We start from the raw sequence: 23,183 nt of genomic DNA on the forward strand, positions 1-23,183 counted from the left end.
TGTGTTGTTGAAGATGATGAAAGGAGAAGGAAGAAGATGAATAATATAAACTCTAACGGTTTTTTGAATTTATTTAACAGAAGAGACCAAAATAGCTAACGGAGATAAAGATAAAGTACTCAAACAATTTTTTTTTAGTTAAGGGATCAAAGCGATACCAAATAAATATTTAAGGAACCAAAAGAACATTTAAACCCTAATTTTAACTTAAAAATTAGTTAAACCTTTGATTTCACATGGAAGAAACTCATCCACGTAATAAACGAACATCACATTTTGGTTTTCTTCATGATCTTAAAAGAAACATCGAGTGGGGCCAAGGTACCCACTTAGGCATATTCTTGTTTATTCTAGTAAATGCTAAAGCTGGCCTAAGTGATATGAAGAGGAAGAAAAATGTCTTTCCTCAAACCAAAAAAAGTTTATAATTATTACTTCTTCCTCCAGTTCCATATTAGATGATATGTTTGACAAAGTACATTTTTAATTTGACATACTTTGATCATATTTTTTTATTAATATACAAAGATAAATAATACTTATTATATAAGATGTTGTTAAATTCGTCTCGATTAATATTATCAAAATATTAAATTTTCATAATTTTTTTCAAATAGATAATTAAATATATTAAAGATTAAATATATGCATTGATATGTGTGTCAGAGTCAACTAAATCATCTAGTCCGAGACAAAGGGAGTAGTTCATTTGACAAATATTGAAATTGTTTTCTTAAAAAAATATTAAATTGTTAAATTGAACATAATGATTCTGATTCGAACAATTTATTTTATATTGTAATATGAATTCTTAAACGGTCATTATTATGTTATCTACACCCTCTGGTTATTATTATAAGCAAAAATATACATTGTAGATTCATTCATTTAATGATGCACATGATCTTTATTATAGAGCACATACACCATTAAATGAATGAACTTAAAATATATATTTTTGTTTATATTAGTGACCAAAGAGTGCATCTATTAACAAATAACATGAAGAACAAAAAATTCCAAATTTTTTTTAAAAAATGATCGTTTAAAAAATACTTCATTCGTTTTAAAATGAGTGTCGTTTTAACCAATTGCACACATATTAAGAAACACATTAATTAAAAGAAAGAGAGATGTTATTTTACCAAATTATCATAATCAACTATTGGTTTGTTTTTCATTAAAGAAAAAATAATATTTTGGAAGTAATGTTTATAGTATTAATTGAAGGGTACAATTGAAAAGAAAAAATTATTATTACATAGAAATCGAAAGTGGCACTCATCTTAAAACGAAGAAATATTTTTAAGTCTTATTTTGTTAATCACTATCCGAGGAATCCAGAAATTTCGAACCATACACGTGTCAGAGATAGCACAGCCCACACTGATGTACCAGCGAAGTTACGTCTTTGTTTCCCCACTCGCGTAAAGCATGTCTCGCGAAGTTTCTTTTAACTTGTTTTAATTAATTCAACCTGCAGTAATAATAATTAATTAATTAGTTAACCTCATGGCGGTTAATTATATATTAATATAGTAACTCCCGCAAAAACAATTTCATTTCTCTTTCTCTACTCTCACGCAAACAAAAAAGATCCAAAATCCCTACAACCATTTTCTCGCATTTTCCATCACTTTCTCAGTCGAGAAAAAACTTCACCGGAAACTCAAGATGTGGAATCGGAATCAACCCTACGGAAAAACCGATGTTGAAACCGGTTCAAGACCTCTCTATCCGATGATGCTCGAAAGCCCCGAACTCCGATGGTCCTTCATCAGAAAAGTCTACGTCATCATCGCTCTTCAACTACTCGCCACCATCGCCGTCGGTGCCGTCGTTGTAACCGTTCGTCCCATTTCCACTTTCTTTGCCACCACCGGCGCTGGTCTTGCTCTTTACATCGTTCTCATCTTCGTCCCTTTCATCAGTGCGTTGCCGCTTTCTTTAACCCTAATTTCTTTCAATTTCGTTTCTATTTTCTTCTTTTTGTTGAATTTTCATCTAATTATTGTTGATTTTGCAGCGTTGTGTCCACTTTACTATTATTATCAGACGCATCCGATTAATTACCTTCTTCTTGCGGTTTTCACTCTCTCGCTTTCTTTTGTTGTTGGATTGAGCTGTGCTTTCACTAGCGGTAACATTCTTTTCATTCCATTTCTGATTTCTTTCTTTTGATATTTATTGCTTGAATTGTAATTTAGGTTGAGATGATTTTCTTTTCTGAATTGTGTGTTATTTGGTTTGGGTTTTTATTTGTCATTGTAGTTAGGGGTAATCAACAAAGTGAAATGTTCATTTAGGAACTATAATCTTTCTAACTAAAATTTGACATTTTGGCACATATTATAAGTTGTGCTGCTATGAAGCACGGATACGGCAGTGCCACTAAGACTGACACATCGACATGCCACTAATAATAATTTGAGAAAGTTACGTAATTGAATGTAATCACATGTGCGGTGCTACTGAGTTGTTTTGTGTTCAAATACCAAATGTGTTAATTGATTAGGTGGGTGATGTTAAGACAAGGTTATTGTTATAAATCTTTTCTGTGCTACTGGAGTTTTGACATACTGGTTAGTTCTTTCCTTTGATTGAGAATGGTGCTGAGATTTCAATTTTTTGTTATCTGGCAGTGCTTGTATAGCTGCCGATTGTGCGATTGAAATAAAACATAACTGTAAAAGCAAATTTGTAATTTGCAGTTAGGAGTTACCTTGCTATTTTTGGCTTGTGCAATTTTGTTTGCTCAAGTTGTATTTTACCATTGAGAATTGCCTACTTTTAAGTGGGATTTTGCTGAATTTTTCCTGATGGGAATGGGGTTTGTATACAGAGAAAGTAATTCTGGAAGCTGTTATATTGACTGCTGTGGTGGTGATAGCTCTGACTCTCTACACATTTTGGGCTGCAAGTAGAGGCTATGATTTCAACTTCCTTGGCCCCTTCTTGTTTGGTGCTATACTAGTTCTTATGGTCTTTGGGATGATTCAGGTATTATGATTTTAAAACTTCAATGTACTATTTCACCGTTTAATTTTCTGGCTACATTCTCAAGTGTGTTTTTTTGCCTGCAGATTTTCTTTCCATTGGGCAAGTTATCTACAATGATCTATGGTTGCTTGGCAGCAATTATATTTTGTGGCTACATCCTATATGATACAGACAACTTGATCAAGAGATACTCTTATGATGAATTCATTTGGGCTTCTGTCTCCTTATATTTGGACATCATCAACCTTTTCCTGTCTTTGCTCACTATTTTCAGAGCTGCTGATAGTTGAAGTCCTTGTACTTATTGGTACGTACTAGTTGTTTTCTGATGGGGGGTTAGTGGTATACGAAAACAAGTTCTTATCTGTTAATAAATCTTTGTGGCTTCCATGTTGCACCTGTTTCTCGTACTGGATTATCACACTACTGTTAAGGCTGTTGATACATATTACTGTAGTTGATTAACGATGTTATTTTGAATTGTAAATACGTTCTTGAACACTGTTCTCTTGATTCATTGTTCTCTTGAATGTGGATGCTTGAAATATTATTAGTTCATTACTCCTCCCCGAGTGTTCAAAATCAAAGCTATATGATTGCCAGGGTTGATCCTTTATTGAATTGGAAATCAAAGGTTGCGTTTACTTTGTGAGAGCTTTTTCATTTATATTTTTTAAAATATGGGTTCATTTACTTCTTATATAGTAGTAAGAAGTGAGGTTTTTGAAATGAAATCATAGTTATAGGGTTGATGTTCTTTTGGAACTAATGAAAATGATGTTTTTTTTTTTTTTTTTTTTTTTTTTTTTTTTTTTTTTTTTGTATTTTATTATTTCAAAAATACCTATGATATAGGAAAACAAAGTTTACTTAGTTATTCTCTTTTATAGAAAATTTCTATAGTTATGATGATAGCGTAGAGTTATCAAGAATTTGAGAAGTTCCCTCCCCTCTTTGTTCTCTAACGCTTTTAACATATGTTTTCTCTTTCCTTCTAAATTTGTCCTCTTTGAATTACACAATAAAAACTGTTTGAATTGTACAATTTCGATGCAATTTTCTGCCATTGTTCATACATATTTTGATATGATTTTCAATGCATTCGAATCGGTTAGTTTAGACTGATATATTTGTTAAAATGCACATCTGGATTGTATTATCTGGAGGCATTGTAAATAGATAAGTATCACATTACTCATTAATTTTAGTGCTACTAAAACATTTTTTTTTTTTTTGAAGGAAAGTGCTACTAAAACATAACATTCATACTAGCGATGACTAAAAGTACAAATTTTAAAACATAAATTCAGAATAGAAATTAAACTGAAGATTGTAGATTAGATGTTGGAGGACGTGCTTTATTCATTAAGATAAACTATGCACGCCATTATCTTTCATCGATCATGGAAGGAATCAAAATAGTCTCAACAGTATGAACATACCTGAGCCACATACGTTTCACTCGATGTGTCTCTAAAATGATATTGAGTAAATGTATCTTAAAATGATGATATTGAGTAAATGACTAAATATAGAAAATATCATTCTCATGTCGTCTTCATTGTTCATTCAGGTTAACTTATGAAGAACAATACTCAATATGAACCCTTATTTTAGTATCACGAAATTTAAGAAGGTCGTTCAATCATCTATTCAAATTAAAAAAAACTAAGGTATTCTAAGCGGAGGAAATATCTTCCATTAGTTTGAAGTGAACTTTTAAATCATGAACTCCTACACTTAAAACACAAACTGATCAACTATAATGCTGTACTCCGGTTGATTCCGTGCAATAAATCAACACTTTTATTTATCTATTTACTCTATTTTCCGTCGTGGAATAATCTCACATCCAACTCGGTTTAATGTTCATGTATGTAGATAAGTCGTGAAGAAATAATAGGTAGTAATCAGCCACATCCTAAGGAAAAACGTTGGCATACTTCGTGTCAAATTTGCATATTAGCAGCTATATGTCGACTCCTACATTCAATATTCATGTTGGTTAACACGCGTTATATTTAGGGCGTATCTGAGATTGAATTATTAGTGTGGCTATTTTTTTTTTTTAAGGAAGTAAGACTAAATTTTTTGACGAAATAGATTACAAAAATAGCAACATACTTATTAATCATAAATATATCTTAGAGCGCAAGCACGTGCACGCGCGCGCGTGCACACACACATATATTTTATATATATATATCAATGTTGCAAAAAGTAGAGGAGTGATATATGAACAACCATTTTATACAATTTTTGGTGACAACTTTTTTTTCTCTCTTTTCATTGGTTAAAAACAATGGAGACAAAAATGAAGAGAGAGAATAAGAGGATAATGTGAGTATGAGAGAGAAAGTTGTTAAAAAATTGTCAAAAAATAATTGTCTAAATATCATTTTTCAAAAAAATAACATAGTGGAAGATAATAAAGTCAATGTGTTTGGAGTTCACAAGTTTGATTCTCACTTAGTTTAATTTTACAAGTAAATTTATTTAGGCTATATTACCTTTTTGGTCCTCTAACTAAAAATTGATTTATTTCGGTCCTTTAAGTTTCTCACCGTTACTACATTTAGTCCTTTCTGTTAGTTTTATTCAAATAAACGTTGGGGTTTGTGTTATGTGGGTCCTCTAACTTTATTTATTAGCATCATTTTGGTTCTATTCCTTGTTAAGGTATTATGATTAAATAGTGACGGATATTATTGGTAACTGTTATGGTTCAATGTATGTGTGAAATAGGAGGTCAGGTACCCATATAACATAAAGCCTAACGTTTATTTGAATAAAATTAACAGAAAGGACTAAATGTAGTAACAGTGAGAAACTTATAGGTCCAAAATAAATCAATTTTTAGTTAGAGGACCAATCCGATACCAACTAAATAGTTAGAGGACCAAAAATGTAATTAAGCCATTTATTTATGTATATTGTTTATATTATCATGAAAAAATTATAAAAAAAAAAAAAACACAAAAGTTAAGAGTTATTATTTTTTTTTTTGAAATAAAAAGTTAAGAGTTATGTCATGTCATGTTTCGAAATAGAACATATATATTATATAATTATGCTCTATATAAAAAAAAAAATATATGGGTTGGGCTGGTGTGGCAATAGCCACACTCAACCTCACACGGATCCGTCCCTGATTATATTGGAGTAAGAGTTATCAAATTCGTTTCCAAGCAACTGGGTTCGTTATATTAGATTAGAAGCTATCAAAACTGTTTTCCAGTAACTAAGTTTAAGTGATTAATGGGTTTTATTAAAAGATATATTGTTTGAAAAAATCTAAGTTCGATTACTAGGTGACACAATATTTAACTACATTATATTTACAACCGAACTTTAAATTACCAAAACCCTTCTCACGAAGCATCGATGATTAACATAATTTTTTTTATCAAAAGATAGGGGCATTTATTTCGGAGTTGCCTACACGGCAGGTTTAGTAACTGTTTTATTTGGCATGATTTTTGTATCATTTCTAAGTAGGGTGACAACTCTTTGTGATGATTATCTTTCCCTGATTTGGCAGTGGCTCTGGAAATGTACTAGAGCATCTCCGATTCCTGTTCTTTCTTAGTATTCTTAGCAAACAAGAACATATTTTTATGTTGTATGCATTGGAGATCGTTGAGCTGGATGACACTGTGGAGAATAGTTTCCCTAAGTGGAACACGTTCTAGCAGTGGCTGCATCAGAAAACGTAAGAAAATGAGAGAGAGAAGAGATATAATAAGGGCCGTTCCAATAAAATTGAAGGCTCGACTTTAATATTAAAAATGACTCCTAATAAAAATAGGTTAATGCATTTGATTTTAAGTGAGTTTGGTGATTTTGTTACCAGTAAACTTTGTTACAAATTTGATTTTGCTAAGACTCAATGCTAACTCCAAATTCATACCTAAAAAGGTGGAATTGGACGATTTTATCAATTAAAACTCGATTTTAACAATTTTATCATGGATATGAAGATTGGAGATGAATAGAAAAGATGAAGTTTCATAGACTTTTAATTTTTTTCTTGAAATTTGGAATTTGATATAGTGAGTTAACTCCAAATTCATATATAAAAACGTGAATTTGAATGATTTTATGAATTAAAACTCGATTATTTTTTAAAGAAGAATGGTAAAAATCGTATGCACTTTCAAACAAATAAAAAAAGAAGTTCTAAACAGAAGAAACAAACAACACACATTTTTGAGTTTATGTAAAACAATCTATACAAATAAATAAGTTTTTATACACTATTTATAAGTTTGTCAATGTAATTTATACAAAAATAACTTATAAAGATTAACTTATAAAATTTATCCAAACGAGCCATAAGAGTTATCAAAACAGAGGGGCATGATTTCTGAGTTGCCTACACGGCAGGTTAATAAGTATTTTATTTGGCATGATTTTTGTATTTCCTTTCTATTTTGGGAGACAACTCTGTGGTGATTGTCTTTCCTTGAGTGGCTCTGGTAATGTAATAGAAGAAAAGGATGTTACATTTAACGTGTAAAAGGACGTCTCATGGAATGGTTAAAGGGGTAGTTTAAATTTAATTTGTTAAAATTGATTTAAGAATTATATTAATCTGATTAATAATTTAAAATTGGATAAGCGATAATTCAAACTTTAGTTCTATAATTTTTTTTTAAAAACATATCTATGTGATTATTTCAAAAGACCTTCTTTTTTAGAAAGTCTCCTAGTTGATATTGTAGTGAATTTCATTTAGTCTCCCTACGTGTTATGTTATTGAATTAAGAAAAATATGGTCCATCAAAATAATTGAAAAGATTTAGGAGATACATGGAGCACAAACTATATTTCTAGCACTTCATTGCTCATTCCAATGTTACAAAATCTATTAATTTCCCTTATAGGATTTGCAAAACAAAGCTAACTACATAAATATAATATAGTTTGATTTTAAACAAGTTTAGTAGTCAACATTGGCTAGATTGGGAACAAATATTAGATTCCATTTCTGTTTTTCCTGTGTGAAACAATGGAAAGAAGTCTTGAAACACCTTGTGTCCACAATTCATATTCTCTTTGATTTCTACATTCAAACTCAACTAAACCTCTTGATTCTGTCTTCAATCCAAAATACCTTCTTTTTTCACCATCCTCTAATAGATGCCTTCCTGGCCAAGCTGGTAAATTTGTGCACACATCCAACACAATATCTGGTAAAAATATCATGTTTATAATAAAATGATTTGTTATTTCTATGATATTGCAAGGAAAAATTAAGTTATATATTGTTATAGCTTACTCTTTTTCTTTTTTGTAATGGTTCCTGCAACATGTCTGCTTTTCATTTTCAGCATCACCTGAAATGAATGCAAGCATTTGATGAATGGACTAACCAACTATATTTCAATTTCTACTAAAATATGAAAGAACAAAAAATTACCTGGCCGGTTCGATGTATATAAACAGAAACTATTTTCCAGTGAAGATCACCTACATACATCAATCACCAAATATAGTTTAATCATTTTGCAATTTTGCAAATGAAAACAAGTATTAGTGTCTCAAAACTCGATTTATTAAAATTACCTTTGCGAGTTCGTTTGAGTAATTCAGTTCCTCTAGCAAGAAGTTCTTGGCTGCAAGTACTCAGAAAATTATCTGCATTGATAACCTCTCCTCCACTTTCACTAGTGCTAGAACTACTGTTGTTATTACCTTTACCACCACATATTCCAATTCCTATGCTTTTCTCAAGTGGTGTCACTGCAGTACTAATATTCCACATCTCTTTCAATGCTCTTGCTTTCAATGTTGCTGCCCCCCTTAGAGCTGCATATATCAAGGAAGGACCACATTAGCAATATAATAAGGACAGGAGAAAAAATCATACTACAAAACAGGAGTATTCATTCCCCTGACAAACCATGTGTAACATGAACATTCCTTATTAGTTGATTCTTTACAGTTGAAATTGAAAAATCTTAATAATCTGTTTATTCATTTTAAGCAATAACCTTATGCACAGATTGTTCACATTGAATCAACCTATTTCGTGTGTGAATAATAAACTATAAAGAATGTTTCACCACTCAATTTCATAACTAGACTCTTGTTGACTAATGTATAAATATATAAAAAAAAAAAAAAAAAAAAAAAGTTTGGTCCAACATTGTGACATTTTTGAACATAAGAACTAACTTGACATAAATGAATGAAGAAAATTCTACCTGTGGCAGCTGCAGCAGTTAGAGTAGTGATATCATCATGAGATTTGACATTAACAGCAGAACTAACAACAGAAGCAAGGTGTTCTCTCTCAGCTCCCATTGCTTCAGCAGCTTCAACACATTGAGCAGCAATAAGTGTTGCTGCAGAAGCCACAGCCATATCAGTCTTAGCCATTTTCTCATCCTTATTAGGTGTAGTTGATGCTGCTGTTGCTGCAGTGATAGCTGCAACTGCAGAAGCAACAGCAGCTACAGAAATAGCAGCATGAAGTTGAGCATTATGGCTTCTGTTTTCTTCTTTCTTTTTTTCTCTTCTTTCTTTCAACCATCTTCCTACTGTTTTAGGTCCTGAACAAGGAGTTGCATTGCCAATTCCACTACTCATTGCTCTTGTACCATTGAATAAAGGGTGTATGGAATTGTTTGCACGAAAAAACTGCAATAATTTATAAAGCATATCATTAAAAAAAATCTGACAATAAAACCAATATACTAGTATTTCTTGTGATTTTTTTTTTTCTAGTTAAATGCTAAAGTGAGCTTTTTCTAGCTAACAAGAAAATATGCCAAAATGAGAAGGTTGGTTGCGTGAATCAGAAGATAAGGTACATTGGACAGTCAAACTCTTTGTCCTGATGTCTAACAATCAGCAAGCAGGGAGGTTTAAGTTGACAGGAAATCAATCTTTTAACATTTTGATCAGCAATGTCTAGTCACATCCAAAAGTTATGTTCAAAGTTCAAAATGTTCAGTTTTTAATTTAATTTAATTTAATTGAAAAAAAGTCATAACCTATAACTATAGGCTCTAGTCTAGCTCTTTTTTTTGTCAGGTAGTGGTAAGATAAAATAAAAGTGATACTAAAATCTGTAAGCACTAGAGACCATTAGTGGTGTACAATTTGCTTTTCCAGGCATGATATGAACAAAATTTGTGTTTGGTTTCATGGTGATTGGTGAGAAAAAAACTAGTTAAATGATATCATTTTTCAAATGGATTTTTATGATATTCAAGTTCATGTTTAGAATTACAGTAAATTTGCCAAAAATCAATGTGCCACCTTGATTTTGTTGAAGTTTCAAAGGTTAAAAAAACCTCTAATCCAAAGTAGTGTTACTGTTTATAAATTTAAACAAAAGCAAACTATGTTTTCCATATTAAACCAAGAAAGTAGTAGTGGTATTTTATTATGGAACAAAAACATGTTATCCAAAATTGACTTGCGGGTAGACTTAGTTTTGTGTGAGTGAGTCTAAGCATTATGGATTTAGTTTTGTGATTATAGAATAGAATGATAGCTTGATACACATGCAATATATATAACAAAGTCAGTATTATGCACTTAAAAGAAACAAACAACTATTGACTGCAACAATTGTTTCTAAGGGCCCCACTCCAACCCAAAACAAAAGGTAAGGGAACAGAGAGATACCTTAACAACATCGTCAAACTCATCAGAAGGAGAAATTGGTGGACTATCTGTTCCTGTTAAAGAACCACCATTTAATGGTTCACTGCTATGAGACAATCTACCTGATGTTAATGGAGACACTTCCTGTTACATAAAACAAACTTTAAAACCAAAACCTTAAAAAGAATAACAATGTCTCAAACTAGTAAATAACTTGCATTTGTTTTTCCACAACTCTTTTACTACCTCTCTTGCGGATTGTGACATGATACGTTCAAGGACAAGCTGTGAAGTAGTTGAAGTAGCAAAAGAGAATTGATTTCCACACATGTTTGAGAATTCTTGAGAAAGAGTAGTAATAGTTTCTTCAGGAATAGAGTTAGTAGAAGCCTTAGAAGGAGGAGGAGGGGGTGGTGGTTGAGGTGACAATGCTTTAGAGACCTCAAAAGCTGAGGCACTCCATGATCTTGAAAGAAACTCCATTGGTATTCTAGGACTCTCTGGCAAACGTGTATTGCCATTGTTTGTTGTTGGAAGGAACTCATTTCTGTGACAATGGATAGTTAACTTTGGTTCCATTTTTTTGATTTGAATGTTGTTATGGCTTAGAGTATGGTAGTAGTAGCATGGAAGGGTTTAAATGGTGATGTAGTGTTGTGAATAAGGACAATGTTTTGGTCAGCAAATGAAAAAGTGGGGTGGATGAGTAATAAGGAATGGTCAAACAGCATGTGATGAAGTACTTTGTCCTCAACTTCATATACTGTAAAGGAAAAAAGGAAATAAAGAAAAAAGTACTGTGATGTGGTTTGTTGCTATATATTAGGGACTATAGGGTTATAGGGAGAATTATGTGACACCCATTTTAACATAACTTTTTGTGGCTTTAGTGGCTACATACATATCTTTACATTATTCATTTGAAATCATATACAGTGATCTGATTTATTTAAATCAGTGATGCATATTTTAATGAGCTATTATATTATAGGTCACTGATTCAACAATCATCACCAAACAAGGTTTATCATTTGTGCTTTTAATCATATGAACATTGTCAATTCACATGACAGTAGAAGTGGATCTATTATATTCAGAATTTTAAAACAGTAATAAGAAATTTGTGAACCAAATGAGTACCAACACTTTTTAATGCGTACACATAAATGAAAGATTTTTAGTTTCAGCCGAGAAACACACTACATATATTCAATTTACAAACGTTTTATATTTTTACTATTATCAAAACTAGATTAAAACATTTAGCTTATCAATTATATGTGATTAACAAAACTTGTTCCTAAACTAAGTTTAATTAAAATTTTCATGTCAAAGTTAAAAGTGGGACAAGGTAGATACTAGCCGCAAGTACGGATTTTGTTGCTTAACTAATTACGTTATCATACAAAAAATAAAAGAGGATCTAGCAGTATAATGTTGCATACACGTACATTATTCTAGGCTATTATTGGCTCAATTATTATGAAGAAAAACAAAGGACAAGCAAAATTATTCTAGGCTAGTTTTGATAATGTACTAGTAATTCATAATTGCATTTGAATTATGCTAAAATCATATATATGATTCGAGAAAATGGCCACGGTAATTTACAAAATTAAGGTGGCTTTTCGTGATTTTGACAAATCTACTGAGATACCAGACATGATATATACGAGGCCGAAATGACTGGTGAGAACTAGATAAAAACAAATTCTCAAACCAATAATATTCTTAACATATGTTTGGTTTGAAGTTTAAATCTTCAATCGCGCATTCTATACTACTTTTGCCGCAATTTCATTAAAGCCCCAAAGCCAAGCATAAGTGCTAAAAATGTTTTTTTTTCTCTGTGGTTCTGGTGAACACACCGTTGAAGCAAACATATACTTAATGTATGTTTGAATTGAGCGTGAGTTTGGTACTTTAGTATAATGACAAGTTGCGAATGATTTTGATTCCTATCATACACTTATTTGAATTTGAAGACATCATCAAAATCAATGTTGTTTTTATTAGCATATAGTTGAATTGGACCATGCAATAAGAGACTAGCTAGCACTACGTAACACTAGCAATAAAAGATACAAATACAAAAGACCAAATCAATCAAAGGAGCTACAATACAACTCAATAATTCAGAATCTATCTAGCTTGTGTCACCCCTTCCCAACATAGTCATAAAACTTCATTCCATATTTGGGAGATTGAAGTTGATTTTCTTCCAGAAAAAACTATTTGAAACTCTAAAGCTAGATTCAGTTTCACCACTACATTACACAAATGAAAAGCTATGGTCACAATAAATGTGTTTCCTTTATTTGAATACACGATGACATCACCAAAATAGACATTTTGGTTTCAATAGGTAAACTATTTGTATGATATTGGAGGATTTCAAGGAAGGTCCTGTTTGGAAGAGAGGAATCAGTGATCTCTGACACTATGATAGCAAAATATGAGAGAGGTTTATAGGCATTGAGAGTGAGTTGAGAGTAATGTGGCTCCTTCTTGTCGTAGGAGTTATCAACATCCAAAACCAGAACCAACATGTTATGCTACAAACATGTTTTAGAATTAGCTAGACCAATACATTATTAAGTATATAAATAAAAGCTGAATTACTACAGAATGGGACCTGTTCTAAAATGCGCATGCATATATAAAAATACATACGTCATCAACTGATTTTTCAACCATGACACACAATCTCTATCAACTCCATTCCATTCCCCTCTCATTATTTTCACAATAAAGAAGAAAAAAACAGCCTTTTCTTAGAGGCATGTTTGGTTTTGTTTGTATTTAGTTTTGTCCTTCCTGACAAAAAGATGTATATACTTTATTCCCTTTGCATCGTTTTCTCAATGATACTTGTGAATTATTATGCCTATTAGTATTATTATTGGATTTCATTTTCACTTCAAATGTGGTTTCTTGTTATTTTTCAATTGGAAGAATTTTCCTAGTTGAATTTGTATTGATTAAAGTTAATTTTGGTTACCCTTTTGGACCACTCAAGTAAAAATAAATAAATGATAAAGTGAGACCTACTACTACTACTACTATGGAGTGGCCAATTTGTTGTACAAACGTACAAAAGTATAATAGGTACCCTTTTATTTTCTCTGCTCTTTTTAACCATCTTAAACAAACAGACACAGGCCAGTCAATTTTGTTGCCGTATTTACTACAGATAACTTCTTGATGCAAAAACAGACCCACACTCACATTCTTTAGAAGTTATGCAGCGATATTATGTCTACAATGTTTCTCTAATTCATGTTTGTATGTATTGGCTTAATATAAAGTGACCATTTCGTTTTTAACCATTTCATTGGGTGGCATTTAGACTGCACAAATGTGGTTTGACGCAAAAAAAAAAAAAGTGATTCTTAAAGTATAAAAGTTAATTTTAAATGTTTAATTGGAATTGTTTTACTTTTAGAGATGATTCTTAGAAGATATTTAGAGATTTTGCCTCAAAATTCATTTTAAATGTGTGTTCTTTCGATGACATGACCACATCCGTCTCGAACACTAAAGCTCCTAATCATCATATTAGAGTTTTAGATTTGTAAAATAACAACGTAAATCATATTGCGACGTGACATTTGTCATTTTGAAGCACATTCAAATAACACATGTATATTTCAATTCATTCCAAATCAATTGTATTCCCCCGTAAAACCTAACACATTAAGTGTATGTTTGGATCAGCTGTGAGTTCAAAATCACGGTTGCTCACCACGAATCCAAACATGCACTTGGCAAAATAAGTAATTTAGCCCAAATCCTTAGTTTGGTGAAATGAAAGCAAAAGACAGGCGTGAACCTTCCCCTCTAACTTTACCAAATGTGAGCGCAGAAAAAAGGATGAAAGAACAAAGGCATATGCACGTCCATTATTTATTAGCTAACAGGTGGAAGGGAAAAGCATTTTTTTTCTTTCACTTGTATAATTAGGTCATCTTTTTCAGCAGTTTTAAGTTTCTTTTTTTCTATTCCCGTATAAGTATAAAGAGGCTCAAGTAACAAAGTTAGAGGTGGCTTGCACATGTAGAAGTAGAACCACTAGAATCAATCTTAATCAAATGATGAAAAGACAATGAGAGATGATGGGGAGACAAAAAGAAAAAAGGAAAAAATTTCAGTGTTGATTTAAACGACTCTATAAATTCAAAATCATTCTCTATTATTTAATTCTCCTAGCAAAAAAAATGGTTATTCAGAAAAGTAAAGAAGGTACTGAAATACATGATCAGTAAGGTTAGCTTTTCAAAGTCTTATTGCTTTGGCAAGGGGATAACATTGACTTGATTCCAGACTAACCCAAACTTCTTAGCATTTGTTTGGAATTACGATGTGCTATCCGCCTAACCCACAATTGACAAGCTAATATTTGTTGCTTAACAAAAATTTCGTTTGGAATTGAGATGCGGGAAATTCTGCCGCCTTGTGAGTCCAAACGAGTTCTTAGTCATCTATTTGATTGCAAACCACTACCACCATAATACTGCTTTGTTGTTTCGCGTGAAAACTCAGCAAAAGTCATCCCATCCTTTAACCGCGATGAAAGTGGGGGAACTATTTTCTGAATTTCTAGACTCAGTTTGTTATTATCCTGTCGAGAGCGTTGTTCTTCATCATCAAACTCATCCACCATTAAACACTGACCATCTACCCCATCGAATGTCGATTTTCCAAGAGGATAATCCGAGATAGAGAATGTTTTAGTCCATGCAGGCTGCAGAAATACAACAAAAGTTTCTCTGCACAAATTTTCAATCATTGAAGGTCTATAAACAGAATGTAGGGTCGATCGTAGCTTCCCTTTCGAGATTATATCAGCTGATTCCCCAACTTGAACAATAAAACTTTCAGGAGGTGCCCTCACCATAACTACCCTTTTCTTATTAGGATCATATATCTGCAAATTCGTATGCCCAGTTGGCGATGGACATTCAACACAATTATCCGAATCTTGCATTGTACTCATCTCCGAATAAGATGGTAAAAGAAAACACGGAGCCGTTAGAACAGTAAATATACCATAATCATAATGCCACTGCTGCCACAAATCTGAATGAACTGAATCACAAGCAACAGAGTTCAAACATGACCCTTGTAATTGCTTCACATTCTTAACTCTTCTTTTGTTATTCATCTTGCTCTTATCAAGTTCTTGAAGCAGAAGAGCATCTAAACGAGAATGATAATGAATAAGACGCCCCTTCGCAGCAAGTGATTCCAATAAACTATGCTCCAATTCATTTCCACCAATAGCCTTATCACAAATTCTAGCAAGACAAAGCCCAACCTCCATCATGCAAAATCCCAACTCTTGAAAAACATTTCCTAGATTCTGAAATCCATTACCATAAACTTCATCTTTATCTTTCTCTTCAGAATGTGTTTTTGCATAATTCAATTGCCTTGCAAAAGAAGACACACTCCTATGTGGATTTTTCAACGAAACATCACTACCTAAATTATTTTCCTAGAAAATCAACCACAGTAAGCATCCATACAAAACTGAATCAACTATAATAAAACAACCTTAAAAATAAACCCTAGCTTTATATCAATGACAACGCATATAGATAGTATCAATCTATAAAACACCGAAAAAAATATCACACTGGACATGACACTGACACGTCATAATTTAAAAAATGACATAATTAATCTATAATCACACGTGTTGGTGTGGTGCAAGTGTCGGACACATTCAATCAGAGGTGTCGGTGCCACAGAGTACCAATAAAAGTATAATAATAAAACTACCTTGAGGATACGGTTACGAGTTTGAGAATAGAGAAGAGAGAGTTTACGAGCGAGAGGAAGAAGATAGGAGCGGAGGTTGGATATATTAGGGATTCCGGTGACGGCGAGGAGGCCTGGACCATTAGATCCGAGTGCTTCCATTATGGAATCTTCTACTTTGGATGAAGATGGTGATGATAATTCTGAATAGTGAAGTTCGTATAAATCTATTACCTCGCATTCTTCCATTTTCGTAGTTCCAAGTTACAGAGGAGGAGGAAAAAAGAAAGAAAAAAAAAAACCTTTACTCCACGATCACGAACGACGACCAACATTGTTATGGGCTTGGACTCTACTGTATATTGAATTTTGTGGTTGCTATTTGCCTAGTCCAAAATACTTATATTGAAAAACCAACATGGACGAATTTTAGGATTTAGACCAGCTGATATAAGCTGAGGACTAAACTTGTTAATAATTTGTAATTAAATTCATTACCAAAATTCTTAAGTTCAGATACATAATAACAATTAATTAAAAAGTTAAACGACCTAGGTAAAATTATTTTGGTTCCATGATCAAATTACAACTTGTTGACTAGTTTTGAAACTCAATTACAAACTTTTTTAGATGCAACTATCTAATTATGCCTCTATTGTGGATTATCGTGATTTTGGCATACCATAATACCAAACATTTTGTTTGGCATATCATGATACCAAACATACACTAGAAATACGTATATTTTTTTTTTTTTTTTTGACAAGAGCATACTTCAAGACCTCCAAAGCAATTAAATCTATATCTCTATTATATATATATATATAGAGGCATATTTTCAGTAAACTATTTTTTTCCTAAACTGAATTTGAACATAAATATAAATATATTGATAATGTCATCTAACATTTTACAAAGTGTTTGTGCACGTGCCGGGAAGTCTAGACATCTCAGAAAATGTTAACAACAACAATGAGATTAGAAGCTAAGCTATTCTTGAGATTAGAAGCTAAGCTATTCTTCAAAATTCAAACTACAACATCATATATAGTAGTACTACATTAGTTTACACTACTGTCATGTCAATGATATAAAAGTGCATGACAAAACCTTAGACCACAGTTTCTTTGAAGCTCTTGGTCAACCAAATAGCTGTTTCCCTAGGAGAAACCTTCTCAGGCCCAAACGGTTTCAACAACACCTCAAGCTCTTCAAACCTCTGTTGTTGTAGAAGTCGAGCACTGAACTCGAGCAACCCTTCCAATGCCTCAGCTCGTTGCTGGTAAGACGAGGTGTCAAACTTGCGCTGATGAGAATCGGCTGAGGAATGGCTTGAAACAGCAGTTGCCACATGTTGTAGAGGACCACTTGTAGGGACACTGGCTTTGTCCATAACCTGAATTGTACACTTGTCCTTTGTGATTGAGTGGTCGGCAGCAGCGCTCCTCGGGGAACTAGAAGAGCACTGAGCTGATGTTGATGATGTTCCGCGCACAGGGAAGAGAGGGTGATCCTCCCCCGGGGCCAAAGAGAACTCAGCAATCTTGTCAATTCGTGGCGCGTTAACAGAAATATCAGGAGAGTCCACGCTTCGAAGAGGACCAACATTGGATCTGTAAGGCGTAGTTGTGGCCTTGGATCTTGTAGGAAGTGGAAGGGAAGCTCTGCGAGATGGTGGAGTAAATTTACTAGCTGGAGTAGAAGATGATGGAAGCTGAAATGATGAGCTGAAAATCAATAAATTGATAGAGGCAAAGGCAAAGGACCACACCACAAATTAAGCTATGCTGGAAATAAATGTGAAAATTTGATATTTTCGTACAAACATACTCACACATGCATGCATGCCTAGCCTAAATGTATCATATATGACATTATTTACATGCTTACAAGTAAACTTGAACCTAAATTTCCCTATCTTTAAAAAAGTACATTAAGATAAATAAAGCTGCAAGGTAGTGTGGAACTTAAACTTACTGAGTCACGCTTAGAACTAGTATAGGCTATCTTTGATGGTGTTGTCTGTCGCCGGGGGATGGCCGACTCCTTACATGCACCCAGTCTTTGCATCTGATCAACAATTGAGAACTTGGTGTCTTTCAAATTGTTAGCATTGTGTTCTTCGCGGACACAACCTATGGATAGTTCATAATGTTTTGAACAAGTAGAGAATCCTTGTGCTCTTTGAGTAGAACACAGAGAACCTACTTCAGTTCCAGAAATACTAGGATTCAAGGCCCTATCGTTACTGAATGACAATCGTTTAGCTCTGCCTGAGATAGTGGAAACAGATTCTCGTTCTAAAAATCGACTTCTCCTAGCATGGTTTGAGTCAGTCCATTGGAAAGGGAAAGTACTTCTTCTGGGGTTATTTAGTTTCAGATGAACTTTAAGTATATAAGGTTGAAGATGAGGATGATTTAGTAGATCTGCAGCCTGCCAAAGTAAACATTGTTTAATAAATCTTTCATGATAAAGTTAATCAAGCTGAATTTGGGTTAAGAAATCAATGGTGGAAAAAGAACAACATATATACCATTTACAGACAAATGTGCATATAGACTAGTTTTCATGAATTAATCCACATCTAGATAAATGCAACGAAATAATTGATAGAAACATACACTTGGCCTAAGCTCGGGGTTTTTCCGCAGCATGCTTTTCACCATGCTTCGACTGGAAGAAGCAAAAACAAATAACAAGAAATTAAGTTATACAAATCATGTCATTCAACTAAGGTTGAGAATGTGAGTCAATAAGATATATGCAAATCTGGATGAAAGCAAACTTAAGTATCTTAATTCACAACAATTTTGAAATCCCATAAGCCATAGGTTAGGCAAAATTTAATGGTAGGCTTGACAAAATACGAATGCATCGAAAAGTCATCACTAATTTTATCAGTATCGGCAGGTCCTAATAAAACACCCATAGGCATCAGTCAAGTGTCGAAGGTATAGGCACTAACATAACAGTTACATAAAACCATGAACAGACAGATAAAAGAGTAACATGAAATTCTTAGGAAATAGAAGACTCACAAAGTACCAGAATACATTGTTGGTAATGGGGCCACTAAAGACTTGTTTATTTTGTTGATTAGTGCTTGCATATCCTGCACAAATAGAAAATAGCTAAAGGGTCACTGATTTCATAGTACAAAAACTTAATATTCTTTGTCTCAAATGAGTAATTGTACCCCCATTGAAATCCCTTTCTTAAGAAAACAAGTTTTACAAAGCAAATAATGTTTCATTAAAAAAATGAACTCCGATTTTTAATATAAGCAACCAAATTTGGACCGAATACATGTATATTTTTCCTTATATTAAAAACGGATGGAGTAACTTACGAGAGCTTTAAAAGCTGGTTTGTGAGCAGCCATTTCATATACACAGCATCCTGACAAAAATTATGTTAAAACCAACGTCAGTTGCAATTTACAGCATGCTGTAAAACAACGAAAAGGAAAAGGTTATGATTATGAAGCCTAGTAGATCTTGTGAGTGCAAATTTAACCTATGTGACTTACCCAAAGACCAGATATCTGACTTAGAGCCGTAGGGTATATCAGCAAGAAGCTCTGGGCACATGTAACTTGGAGTCCCAACAATCTAAGTGCAGGGCAAGAAAGAAGAGAGTAAGATATTAAGTAAAAGTGATCCAAAGAATAGCTTAGCCATAAAACTTACCGAGGAAGCAAGATCATCACTTGTCAACATTTTAGCAAGACCAAAGTCGCCTGCATCCATAACAAAACAAAGCAGAGCTTAAGAGAAGATCAGACTCCAAACACATTATTGAACTCTAAATGTAGATAGAACTGCAGTGTGAGGATAGAATGTCGAAAGCCATTACCTAGACGTATATCCTGATCTTTTGTCAAGAATATATTCGAACACTGAAACAAATGTGCATAAAACATCAATATAAAGTGAGGATAAAATATATCTTCATTGATTAAATTTACAGAAATCATTCACCTTGACATCACGGTGAAGAATATGATTTGCGTGCAAGTAATCAAGTGCCATCAAGAGTTGAACAAGCCACTTGCAAAGCCTCTGTATAAAATTCACTAATTGGTCAATGAACTAAGTACCAAAAAAGCTTTCAATTCAAATAGAAATGAAAATTATTCACTCCAAGGTATGAAGTAAAAGGAGTTTATGCAAGAGTGACAAACCTCTTCAGAAAAATGAACACAGTTCGCCTTTTTAATAGCTTCAGCCCTTCACAACAAAGAAATTATAGAAGGACTACATAATCAGTATTTTTAAAGATATAATTGTTTTCAAATGTTGCGAGTTCGTCAAATACTCGAATTCAAAAAGAATCATGACTTACATATCTCCTCCTTCACAATAGCCAATGACTATACATACAAAGCAACCCTGGAAGTGAAAGTACCAGCTCTTAAATTTAAAAAATTTACAAATAAATCAAGTATAAACCCATTTGATGTTTTACAAAAGCAGTTCGGCCGATATCTTTATTTGTATGATAAATAATAATAAACAAAACAGTACTAAAGAAGATAATGAATATCAAATCATTTAAGTCAAGCAGACAAGAACACAACAAAACAACAAAGAGTTAAAGCAAATAAAATGATTTTGTTTTATAAAAGGCTAACCTTTTCTACCCAGGAATCTTTATACTCTACAATGAACGGATTACGAACTTTAGATATAAGTTCCATCTGCAAAACAAGGAGTGTACAACAAAGCATCTTAGAATCTAATAATAAACTTAGCAAGACAAAATAAGTTTCCAAGTTCCACATTTTAATTTTGCAAAAGCATTCCACATTTTACATTATTTAGCAATAAATAGAAATTATAAAAAATTAACATAAAGTTCCAATGTCACATTTTGACTAAAAATAACCTAAGCTAAACATCATTAAATTAACTTATGAAGCTACAAAGAAGGAGTGTAAGTAACCTCCTGGTGAGCAGATCTACGGATTCTGTCTGACTGCCGGGCAAGACGGATCTTCTTCAGCACATACCTAAACACATTAAATTAAAAAAAAAAAAAAAACTATATGTTAATTAGCTACCTTATACTAATCATAATGAAAAACAAACACATTACTTAAACTCTTAAATAAACTTGAAAGAACACATTATAGTAACAAAGAGTTAGAACATCACCTTTTGTTTTCATGCTTGTGTCTTACAAGCAAAGCAGAAGCAAAAGAACCCTTACCAATTTGTTCTAGTACTTCATACTGCTCCATATCTAGTTCTAAGTTTCTAACTAATAAAACAAAACCTACTTCACTTCAACGTGTCATTGTTCCAAAAAACATGAGTGTAGTGTAGTTTGTTACATGAGTTACAACAATGTTTGTTTGAGCTGAAGAAGAAGAAAGTGAAGAAGTAGTAGAGTAAAAAAAGTGAAAAATATTGATGATATCATAAGAAGTACGAGTGGAAGTAAATGAGGGGGTGCAGCGTTGGGCACACCCCACCATTTCCGTGCTCTCTTTTATTTCTCTTTCTTCAGAAGTCCTTTTCCAGAGTTACACTTTTGGACTTTGACCCTTCCGTCTATTCCTATTTCCTGTCTCCTATTTCTATGATATGCGTCACTCTTTGAAATATAGTACATCAAAATGGCTCCAAACACAAACCAAAACAAAATCCAAGGATTCCCACTTCACCAAAGATTTTTACACTCTTATTTAGCTACTTTTAAGATCCACAGGTCAGATATTATATGATTTATTCATCTAATATTATTAAAAAAAAAAATTGGGTTTTAGTAAACGGTTTATCTAACATACACATGTTAAGAAGTTTAAATGTAGTAAGTTTTTAAACTTATTTTACTTATGCAATTAAAATAGTATTTTAAAAATCGAATCTAGATGAAAATGAACGAATAAGAAAACAAAATTCATACATTTATTTTGGTATAAACTCATATGCATATTTAAATAAAATTGAATATATTTAATGAATTGATTTTAAAAAAATGAATAAGAAGACATAACTCATTAAGATTAATAGACTTTTATCCCCCGTCATTTGGGGGTCTTTTGGTATACCCCCTATCAAAAAAAAAACTTGGATATTCAATGAATTAATTAAAAAAAAAAACTTAAAGAATTTAAAATTGAAATATAATATTGTAGTGTGAGAAATAACATCAATATGAAGTGAATGAAAAACAAGTATCTTGATAATTATGAAACAATTTCACGACATTAACAAAATGAAATTATGAAACGAAATGTGTCCATGATTATCAAGAAAAAATAACACAAACATTTCTCTGATGAGATGACAAATAAAGCAATAAATAAAGTGATTGATACAAGTTAACCAAGTGTTGTGTAATTGAAAATGTATTTCATTTTTTTTTATTTTTAAAAAAGGGTCATGGTTAGGGCTGGGTTTTTTTATTGCTAAACCAGGAGCGTGGAGAGACATCAAGGGGAGCAACGACATCCCAACTAGGTTGGCACCTCGAAGCACCCCCATTCTCTGCCTGCCAGCTCAAATAAAATTTTATTAAAAAAAAGGAAAAGATGTACAAGAGGGGGGACTAGGCCAAAACCCTCGAATCAAAATAGCAAAAAAGAAAGAGAAAGCGGAAATAAAAAAGAAACCATCTAAGGAAACCGAATATTAGGAAGGGCATGTCGGTCCCTAAAGAAATGAGGAAGCAAAGCATGCGGCATCACCGAAAATCAAACTGGATCATGGAGAGAGTGGCCTATGGTAGCAAGCAAATCGGCGCAACAATTGCCTTCTTTGAAGATGTGAGATGAGATAACCTGAACGCAT

At 32.8% G+C, this 23,183-nt stretch overlaps 4 protein-coding genes across 4 annotated transcripts; 1 reads left to right on the forward strand and 3 right to left on the reverse strand.

Annotated features, from left to right (window-relative positions):
* Positions 1 to 1,555: 1,555 nt before the first annotated feature.
* LOC11431271 (protein LIFEGUARD 4) lies at positions 1,556 to 3,587 on the forward strand. Its single transcript, XM_003590537.4, has 4 exons — positions 1,556 to 1,930; positions 2,027 to 2,140; positions 2,843 to 3,000; positions 3,084 to 3,587. The coding sequence occupies exons 1-4, from the start codon at positions 1,675 to 1,677 to the stop codon at positions 3,288 to 3,290; spliced, it is 735 nt and encodes a 244-aa protein (XP_003590585.1). The 5' UTR covers positions 1,556 to 1,674; the 3' UTR covers positions 3,291 to 3,587.
* A 4,242-nt stretch (positions 3,588 to 7,829) lies between these two features.
* LOC11425610 (VAN3-binding protein) lies at positions 7,830 to 11,367 on the reverse strand. Its single transcript, XM_003590540.4, has 7 exons — positions 10,867 to 11,367; positions 10,642 to 10,764; positions 9,210 to 9,645; positions 8,569 to 8,811; positions 8,423 to 8,472; positions 8,282 to 8,339; positions 7,830 to 8,192 (listed from the first exon to the last, which is right to left on the reverse strand). The coding sequence occupies exons 1-7, from the start codon at positions 11,197 to 11,199 to the stop codon at positions 7,978 to 7,980; spliced, it is 1,458 nt and encodes a 485-aa protein (XP_003590588.1). The 5' UTR covers positions 11,200 to 11,367; the 3' UTR covers positions 7,830 to 7,977.
* A 3,383-nt stretch (positions 11,368 to 14,750) lies between these two features.
* On the reverse strand, positions 14,751 to 16,766 carry LOC11425611 (uncharacterized). The gene is made up of 2 exons (XM_003590542.4): positions 16,405 to 16,766; positions 14,751 to 16,117 (listed from the first exon to the last, which is right to left on the reverse strand). Exons 1-2 carry the CDS (start codon positions 16,630 to 16,632, stop codon positions 15,098 to 15,100), a joined length of 1,248 nt encoding a protein of 415 aa, XP_003590590.1. The 5' UTR covers positions 16,633 to 16,766; the 3' UTR covers positions 14,751 to 15,097.
* A 484-nt stretch (positions 16,767 to 17,250) lies between these two features.
* Positions 17,251 to 21,959, reverse strand: LOC11429742 (serine/threonine-protein kinase Nek4). Its single transcript, XM_003590543.4, has 14 exons — positions 21,543 to 21,959; positions 21,331 to 21,397; positions 21,020 to 21,085; positions 20,731 to 20,777; positions 20,570 to 20,615; positions 20,367 to 20,447; positions 20,242 to 20,284; positions 20,076 to 20,125; positions 19,916 to 19,997; positions 19,736 to 19,785; positions 19,425 to 19,498; positions 19,008 to 19,059; positions 18,361 to 18,819; positions 17,251 to 18,097 (listed from the first exon to the last, which is right to left on the reverse strand). Exons 1-14 carry the CDS (start codon positions 21,626 to 21,628, stop codon positions 17,495 to 17,497), a joined length of 1,806 nt encoding a protein of 601 aa, XP_003590591.1. The 5' UTR covers positions 21,629 to 21,959; the 3' UTR covers positions 17,251 to 17,494.
* Between the last annotated feature and the right edge of the window lie 1,224 nt (positions 21,960 to 23,183).

The sequence above is a fragment of the Medicago truncatula genome, chromosome 1 (assembly GCF_003473485.1).
Source record: "Medicago truncatula cultivar Jemalong A17 chromosome 1, MtrunA17r5.0-ANR, whole genome shotgun sequence".
Lineage (NCBI taxonomy): Eukaryota > Viridiplantae > Streptophyta > Magnoliopsida > Fabales > Fabaceae > Medicago > Medicago truncatula.